Source organism: Pelodiscus sinensis, chromosome 4 (assembly GCF_052426305.1).
Source record: "Pelodiscus sinensis isolate ZL-2025 chromosome 4, ASM5242630v1, whole genome shotgun sequence".
Taxonomy (NCBI): domain Eukaryota; kingdom Metazoa; phylum Chordata; order Testudines; family Trionychidae; genus Pelodiscus; species Pelodiscus sinensis.
Genome location: NC_143055.1, coordinates 70,441,546 through 70,450,583, shown reverse-complemented (window position 1 = coordinate 70,450,583; position 9,038 = coordinate 70,441,546). Strand labels below are relative to the sequence as shown.

The following is a 9,038-nucleotide window of genomic DNA, read 5'->3' as shown; positions in this document are numbered from 1 at the left end:
AGCATTTCCTGGACAGTGTTCATGTGGAGACAGCTGAGGTAGCTGTCCCAGTACACAGGACTGCTGACACACCATAGGTGGAGAAGGAGATGGCTCAGGGTAGACACTGGCAGCTGGTTACTTCTGGCAGCAGGCAGTGCTCCACCCCTGCTGTGAACCCTCCCACCGGGGTATTAGAAACCGTTATGCTTTTCTTGACACAGGAGATAAGGAATCAACCCCAGAACAGAGGAGGAGAAGCCTCATACCCCCAAGGCTGGGAGGTCTGCTGCCACCACTGAAAATAGAAAACATAGTGTAGTGGTGGTCGGAGACTCTCTTCTGAGGGGGACGGAGGCGCCCATCTGTCATCTTGACGTGTCATCTCGGGAAGTATGCTGCCTGCTGGGGGCCCGTATCCAAGATGTTACGGAGGCACTTTCGAGGATTATCCATCCGGCCCTCTGACTACTATCCCATGCTATTCATCCATGTGGGTACTAATGATACTGTGAGGTGTGACACTGAGCAGATCAAGAGTGACTACGGGCTCTGGGAGTACAGGTGAAGGAGTTTGGAGCACAGGTGGTATTCTCTTCGATCCTTCCTGTCAAAGGTAGGGGTCTAGGCAGAGAGAGGTGCATACTGGAGGTGAATGCCTGGCTGCGAAGCTGGTGTTGCCAGGAGGGCTTTGGCTTCCTCGACCACAGGATGCTATTCCAGGAAGGACTACTAAGCAGGGATGGTGTTCACCTTTCGAGGAAGGAGAAGGCCATATATGGATACAGACTGGCTAACCTAGTGAGGAGGGCTTTAAACAAGGTTTGATGGGAACAGGTGACCAAAACCCACTGGGGTCTACATCATTTCCAGATGCCGGACTCTCAGGTCATTGTGCAGAGCATCTAGTGCCTCTCTGTGACTGTTGGCCTGATTGCCAGAAGGTGGGCCCCAATTTCCACATGCAGGAGTCAATTGCCCTTTGTGGGTCCAGGCTTTCCTTTGTGAAAGGGGAAATGGCCTCTGCTTGACTTCTTTTTAGGAGCTGGTACCAGGGAAGTGGATCAAAAATGGCAGTACTGTGCGCCAAGCCTCAGCACAACTACTCCAATGCTGGTGTCAACACAAGCTCCATAAGGAAAGTAGGAAAGTTTTAAGCCTAATGTCCCATTCCTTTTTAATCTGAGTAAGTTTTTGCAAATGCAACATCTGTTGCTAATGCACGCCGCCTCAAAGCACCACAGACAGGTGGTCTGGGGATCACTGACTGGCATAGGGTTCTTGCACTGGTTGCAGTTCTTAAGTCCCAGGAGCGGGGCATGCCCCATCCTAAGACAAAGTCCTTTTCTGTGACTCAAAGATTAACACTACTACACTAATGAAAGAAAACTGAATACAATATGAAAGTTTGTAGCCAACAGACAGAAATAGAGAAACTTTGCTAGAACAAAGGAGCATTCCAGCACTATCACTAAAAAGGAACTAAGGGTTGGGGAGCCAATGGCACCCCTTATATACTGTGCCAACCCAGGGGCACCAAAGCCAATCTCCTATCGATACCACTGGGGGAAAAGCTTCTGGCACCAATTAAGGTGGTGAGCACACACATCTAAGATGGAATGGACACGAACATGCACTCAAAACCAGAGTTGTTGCAGAAAATGAAATGCAGAGGGAATAAAAAAGGAGACAAAGAAATACAGAAAAGATGAGAAAGAAGAGAAACACAAGATAGGAAGAACATGGGTCATAAAAGTGAATTTTTCTACTAAAGACAATATTAAGGTACAGAATAAATAATAACTGGTTGTGATGTCTTACCTAAGCTTTCATTTACTTCTGATCTTTCTACAAATCTCCGACTGAATCAGTGGGAATCTCACTGTAGATTATTACATTTGTAACCCAGCCCAGGGAACTAAGGATTGTGATCTTCTTCCTCCAATTAAATTGACACTCTAGTTCTAAAACATGTAAAGAAGAATGAAGAAAAAAATCCCAGAGAAGCAAAAAAAAATTTAACATTACTTCCTTCTCCTGCCTCTTCTCCCCTCAAAATGGACAAGAAAGGAATTTTTCGTAGTAGATATAAAAGTCAACAAATATACAAAAATCAAGTATTTATTTATTAAGATTAGAAATAATACACACTAACTTTTACATAGTGCTAAAATAATTTAACTTTTAAATTTTTCCAACTGAGCTTGTTATTACTCAGGGGTTGAAAATCCATCTATCTTCAATGGGGCAATTGAAAATTTTATGTCTCATTTGATGTATAATATTTTACCTGTTGTACACACAACCTAGTAACACTTTTTAGCCATTGTCTCTGGAAAAAACACGCACCTTACTTTGCCAATATGATGCTTCTCCTGACAAAGGAACAGAGTACAAGGAAAATCTAGGCATTTATTGTTCTAGGAGATAACAGTACAGCACTCAAGGTTATCCCATTTTATTTTTGTATGTGGCAGCAGGGGAAAAGAGAGCAACCTGAACTTCTGCACAGCTTTAGTTAGAGAAGGTGGCATAATTCAAAGTATTAATGTATTTACTAAAAGATTGACAAATTCTCCAGTTTCAAATGAATTCCATTATCCCTTTGAAAAAAATTACTTTTTCAATGATGTCACAAAGACTAATTTGCCTCAATATGCAAAAACTATTAAAATAGTTCAGGTGACACTGGTTAATAAGTGACAAATGAAATTTCAGTATGCTATCAGTTTAACTAAAAAAATATGGACCAGTGATGCAAACAATCATTTAAATAGACTAACTGGTCAACTGAAAATGAAATAGAATCTTTAGTAATGGGGATAAAGTCATTTTAGTGCATAAGTGAAAAGCTAGAAGCAGGTGCTTTCAAAACATGGTAATCCTTTTAACTGCTTACACCTAACACCTAAATATGGCAAAGCCTCTATTACATGATAAATCACTCTTGGTTTTAAAAAAAAAAAATGTCTGGGCCATCCGCCACGCACTTTGGTTGACATGTTTAAGATAAAGTGTAATTCCTGCAGCAGGTATCTTTAAAAACGAGGAAACATATCAAAGGAAATACATAAACATCTCATCTGAAATACAGGCACGTTTTTCCATCTTCTCCATGCAATCTCCCACTTCCTTGCTCCTTATTCAGTTACTACTACATTTTCCACTGCACCTCACAATAATCATTATCTGATGAGAGAGCAAAAAGACAAATTTAGCATATTCAGTAAAACTCAATAAGGTAAATAGTTAAGTAAGCAATCATACACACCCATATAAAAATTCTATTACAAAAATTAGATAGGGATTTTAGAAAATTGTTAACAGGCCTCAAAAGAGCACTGAAAGCACTATCCACTCAAGCCCCAAAAGCAAAGAACAACATATCTTCATTCGCCTAATAAACTTCTTCATATTCTTGCACTCTATATGGCCTGTTCAACTTAATTGTGTGTGATAAGCTGTCATTGCAATGAAATCCTTTCACCACTAACAAAGGAGAGATTACTCACCCTACGTAATAACTGGAGTTCTTTAGAATATACGTCCATATGGGTTTTCCACTTCAAGTGTGCATGTCTGTTTGCACCTTTGATTGGAAATTTTTGGTAATAGTGCCCATTGAGCCAGCATATGTGTTTTTCACATCTTTGTGCCCCCAAACCAAGAATATAAAGTATTGTGAGGCCAAACCAGTTTCTTCTCTATTATAAAGCTTCACAAGGGATGATCTGAATCAAAGGGGAAGGAAGAGAGGTGGTGGAGCACCAATAGACTGACACATTTCAAAGAATTCTAGTTACTATAAGGTAAGTGACTGCTCCTTCTTTGAATAGATCCCTATGAATATGCCACTTCAGGTGACTCAAGTACCATACTTCCCCAAAGGAAGAAGGAACTTCAGGGAAGAGTTCAGTACTGAAGAGAACTGCACCGCTTCCTGCAGCATCTTATCGAGCAGTATTAAATCAAAACCATAATGGTTGGAGAAAATAGATATGCATGTTCAGATTTCAGCTCTGTAGATTTCAGCAACTGAAACATATCTGAAAAGATACAAGAGTAGACTGCCACCTTGTAGAACGAGCCATCACTCTAGGGGAAGGTTGATTATCAGCCAATTCCTACCAGAAATCTATTGGGAATCACTGAGACTTGTTTGCAATTGACACAAAAAAAACCTAGGAAATTTTTCTGAAGAGGTCTGTTTCTATCCAGGAAAAAGACTAATAGCCTCCTCACATCTAGGGTATAGTAAAAGTAACTGGAAGGTAAATGTCTGATTAATATGAAATCCAGAAGAAATCTTGGGTAAATGTTTTGTATGGGGGCAAAGTAACACCTTTTTGTAGAGAACACTGTGAATAGAGGGTTTGCCAGTAGAGAACCCAGTTCCGTGACCCAAAGGGCACCAAGACAGCTGTTTTAATAGATAGATGTAATAAGGGCACATAGCAGGTAACTCAAATGGGTGGTTCATGAGACAATGAAAAACAAGATTCAGATTGGAAAAGGATCTCTGGTTGATCAGATGAGATTTACTAGGTCTTTCAAATCTCATAATGAATGGATGGGTGAAAACCAAACAACCTAAGGGAGAGTGAAAAGCTGCAATTACAGATAATTCTGATGGAACTCTCAAAAAATCCCCACCTTTTTCAATTCCAACAGGTAATCAGAGATTCTGGAAAGAGAATAGGCAGATGAAAGCTTTCATCTATTACACCAAAAACATCATGTCCATTTCTAGAAGAGATTATATTTTATAGATTCCTTTCTACTGTTCAATGCCAATTGCCCGTCTAATGAATAAGAGGAAATCTCTCACTTTGAGAACCGCTGAGGAGCCGTGCAAGGAGCAGAAGAACCTCCAGGTTGGGGTTAAGTGCCTGACCAGTCTGAGAAAACAGATGGGTAAGAGACAAGTTAGGTTTGTTATCTCATTTATCTTCGCCAAGGTGGTAAAATCAAGATATCTACTGCTTGGTCCTGCTTGTGCATAAAAAGAGGACTCCAAGTTCATGAAATGGAACTGCCATCTTCTAGAGATTAATGATCAAAATCTTTCCTAAAATAGAGTTTGTTGCACTTAGTATTAGCTGGTAGGGAAAAAATATTGATCTCAGGGAATTCCCAAGTTAAGAATATTGTGTAGAGGACTTAAGCATCCAGCTCCCATTTGTAATTTATGGAGAAATATCTGTGGAGGTCATCTGCCATGGTATTTTGTACACGAGGGAGTTCACCTGAGATGACAGTGTTTAACTATACATTAATTCCAGAGTTTTATTATTTGGTACAGAGAGGGGGGAATCTGTGTCTCCCTGGCAATAAATGTAATATATTAAAGAATACTAGTGGGCTGTGCCCTGTGCTTGCTACACTCACCAACCCCCCTCTCTCTGGCCAATTGTGTGTCCAGAGAAAATGAGAGCATGACAACATTATTCTGTTCCTCATCAGAAAAACTTAATAGAGACAATACATGCTGTCTGTCATTATCTTACTTGAACTTGCTCAGATTAGAAAGATAAAATGAAAAATGATAAATATTTCTGACTGCTCTCAACTCCAGAAGGTTGATACAGAAGAGCTGTTCTTGTAGTGACCATTTGCCTTGTATTGTGTGGGGTCCCAGCTGTGTCTCCTATCTCAAGAGTGAGGCATTTGAGGTTATCATGATCGTAGAGATATTGGAATGAATGGGACTCCTGCACTGATATTGGCAGTGTCTTCCCATGAGTTGAGTGACTGCAGAACCCATTGGGAAACAGATACAAGTTTGTCCAGATGGTTCTTGTCCAGTTTATAGATTAGGGATGGGAAAGTCTATCGCCTATGAGTTGGATGTGTCCCTCCTGGCTTGCCTTGATCTGCCCACAGCGAGGCTTGGGGCTCTCCTTCCCCTCCTGGTAGTGGTGCTCCAGCTTTGGGGTGAATCCCCAAGCTTTGGCTTTCCCCTGCATAGCTAGACACCAGCTCTCTGCTGCAGGAAGGAAGCAGCAGGGAGCAAGCACTAAAGCACCTGTGTCGCCAGCTCTACCTGGAAAGAGGAGATAGCACTGTGTGCTGCTGTTCTTCTTATGCCCTGCCTAGGGGAATGGCAGCACAGGGAAACTAGCATAGGGAAGCTCTGTTCCCACCCCCATTGCTCCAACTGGTCAGGAATGGCAGCTAATTCAAGGGACAGAGGGCAGAGCCTACAAGCGCAAGACAGTGTGGAGCAATCTGTGCCCCTCACCAAACGGAGCTGTGCTGGGTAAGCACCCTAATCCCATCTTCTCTTGCATCCAACCTTCTGCCCAGATCCTACACCCCCACCCACAGCCCGCTCCTGCACCTAACCTCTTGCCCAAAAACTGCACCCTCACCCTATCCCACTCCTGCATCCAGCCTCCCACCCAGACCTCACACCCCCACCCTGCTCCCTGGCAACCTCTCCCCCACACTGAACCCCTCTTTTTAGCTCTGTGCTGGAGCCTGGAGGAGCCCAAAAATGTACTAGCTCCAGGCCTCGAGAAGAGTTAATCCAGCCATGGGGGAAAGCCAGGTTTTGGCACTCCTCGTCTCACAAAGGTGTTGGAGCATGAGGGGAACCCTGGTGCTGTGAGTTGCATGAGTAAGACGAGTGTCTTTTTTTTTCCCCTGCTTCTTAGGACTGATGTAGAGGCCTAGCTAGCATGGAAGTTCCATGTGTTCCTTGCCAAATGGAACTGTGCTGGGTAAGCACCCCAATCTCCTACCCACGCCCACATCCAACCTTCTGATCAGACACTGCACTCCTACCCACAACCCAATTTCAAATGTTTGCTGCTGGGAAACAACAAAAGGAGCTAGTGTACTTTGAAGGACTAGTCAAGTTGAACAGAAGTACTGGACTGACAATGGACCCTGGAAGGCGACAATCCACATCTGATGAGCTTTCCTGAGAGACATTTAGACTGGCATGTGAGCAATGGCTTCTACCCGCAATGAACTCTGTTAAGGATGGACATGTGATTGGCCCTTGTTATGCCTCATGTGATTCAACATCATCTTATTGCTGTACTTTTCCACAGCAAGAACAAGGGGAGCTCTCTACATACGAGAAGATATAAAAGGCCTTGGGAACTCCACCATTTTAACTCTTTCCTGCTCTAGCTTCACAACTGTTCTAGGCTCTGGACTACGGATTTGCGCCATTGCATTCTAACAATGATTTGGAAGTAACTAGAGACTTGACTTGAGCCTGCCGTTTATTCCATCATGGACACAAGCCTCAACCAAGAACTTTGCAAATGTTGTATGCATTTGATCCCTTTAACAATTCTAATGATCACATTTCTTTCTTTCTCTCTTCCTTACTATAAATAAGCCTTTAGATTTTAGATACTATAGAACTAGCAACAACATGACTTCTGGGTAAGATCTGAGGTATATCCTTTGGGTCAGAAAAACCTTTAATGGGGGATTTTGGTTTTCATAACCACTCATCCCTGTGAGGAGTGCTACTAGTGGTGATGCAGGAGAACTGGGATATCTGAAGGAACTGCTTCTATAGTGAAACAGAAGTTCTCTTTTGGGCTGGTTTGGGATACCTTGTACGTGAAGGATCCCCAGTTTTGGGTAGTGATGGCCAGTTTCTAAGCAATTCACCCTGAACTGGTACTCTCAGTAGTGTCTCAGCAGAGCATGCCTTGTTTACAACTGGTGTTGAAGAAGTTAACAGCAAAGGCACTGAGCCATTTCCATGCTTTTTAGATGGTACTGGCATGTTTACCGTTAAGTGTCTGTAGCAGAGCTGAGAAGATAGATGGGACCCAGTATCATAGGTGCTCCCAGCATCAAGTAGTACTCCACCAAAGAAAGTCTGGAACCGATAGGCAAAGTAAATCCTTTACTGCCTCCCAAGCCAGTGGGGTTGTCTATGCCAAAAAAAACCCTGTTGACATTTGAATTGATGACATGGTACTAATAGCTTCTGTCTGTGGTAGTGTTGATGTCCAATGCTCCCTCTATTTTTTTCTGTCCACGGGCAGAATAAATTTTATGTGCACCAAGGTATGTGCAGATGTGCACTACCAGCAAAAACATATGCTGCCAGCTGTGGGCACTGTGATAATCAGCTGGGTGGCATTTGAATTTCTACTGGGTGGCCACCCAAGTTTTCAGCTTACAATAGGACACTTCTTGTGCTCCCTCGCCCACAGATCCTGATTGGCCTGGGTGTGGGGGAGTGTGTGAAGTCCCTGCCCCCCAACTCTTGGCCCTTAGAAAGCAGCTGGTGGTTCCCTCTGGTGCCACATGCTTCTGGTGGTGAGAGGGGAGGACACTTCATGCACTCCCCTATGTCCAGGTCTTGATTGACTTGGGGGCAAGGGAGCAGTAGGGCAGCCACAGGCTGGCTCAACCTGCTTGGCAGGCCTGATCTTGCCTGCAGAGGCTCTTTTGCCCACCCCTGGCTTAGAAGGTATGCTTGTCAATTACCCTGTGGTACTTGAAGCTTTCTCGGAGAAAGCCTGACCCCCTCTTTCTCCATGGAGAAGAATCCAAGTCAAGGGTTGTGTTAGCAATAATCACAGCAGCACTTGCAGGCTGCATGCAGGTGGCAGGGCACTTACTCTAAAGCCCAGTGCCAAGGAACCCCTCATTGCTGAATCCAGAACTGTGGTTATCTGGAAATCTGCATTCTTGTCTAGGGAAAAAAGAGCAGATACTGCACCTCTCAACAGTCTCCATGCCAAGGCATAAAAGGCAATGTGTAAGGTCATTATTTGCGATAGATATCCCACATGGTGGACAGCACTTCATGCCCAGTGAGTATTGCTTGCCACTAATGTGATGCACAAGAACTATTAAAAATGAACTTTATAAAGTAAAAATAAAAAAATTAATAGGTAATACTGGGTAACTATTTACAGCTAAGACAGCTAGCTAGTTTAGCTTTCTATGCAGAAAAAACATCTGTGAGGTAAACCAAATGATGAGCTCTAACTCAGGCTATAGGTTGTAAGAAGAAACTGATGGGGAGCCACAATAGCACCACACTTATATGGCTTGGGTGGGGCCACGTGGAAGCA

General features: G+C 43.2%; 1 protein-coding gene across 9 annotated transcripts in view; it reads right to left on the bottom strand.

Annotated features, from left to right (window-relative positions):
- Positions 1-2,084: 2,084 nt before the first annotated feature.
- The window catches only part of NEK1 (NIMA related kinase 1), a 150,242-nt gene continuing 143,288 nt past the window's right edge, over positions 2,085-9,038 (bottom strand). For all 9 annotated transcript variants that reach the window (XM_025185930.3, XM_075931131.2, XM_006111681.5 and 6 more), the window contains one exon: positions 2,085-3,168. In XM_025185930.3, coding sequence (XP_025041715.3) covers positions 3,134-3,168 — 35 coding nt within the window. In that variant the 3' untranslated portion in view covers positions 2,085-3,133. The remainder of the gene's footprint in view (positions 3,169-9,038) is intronic.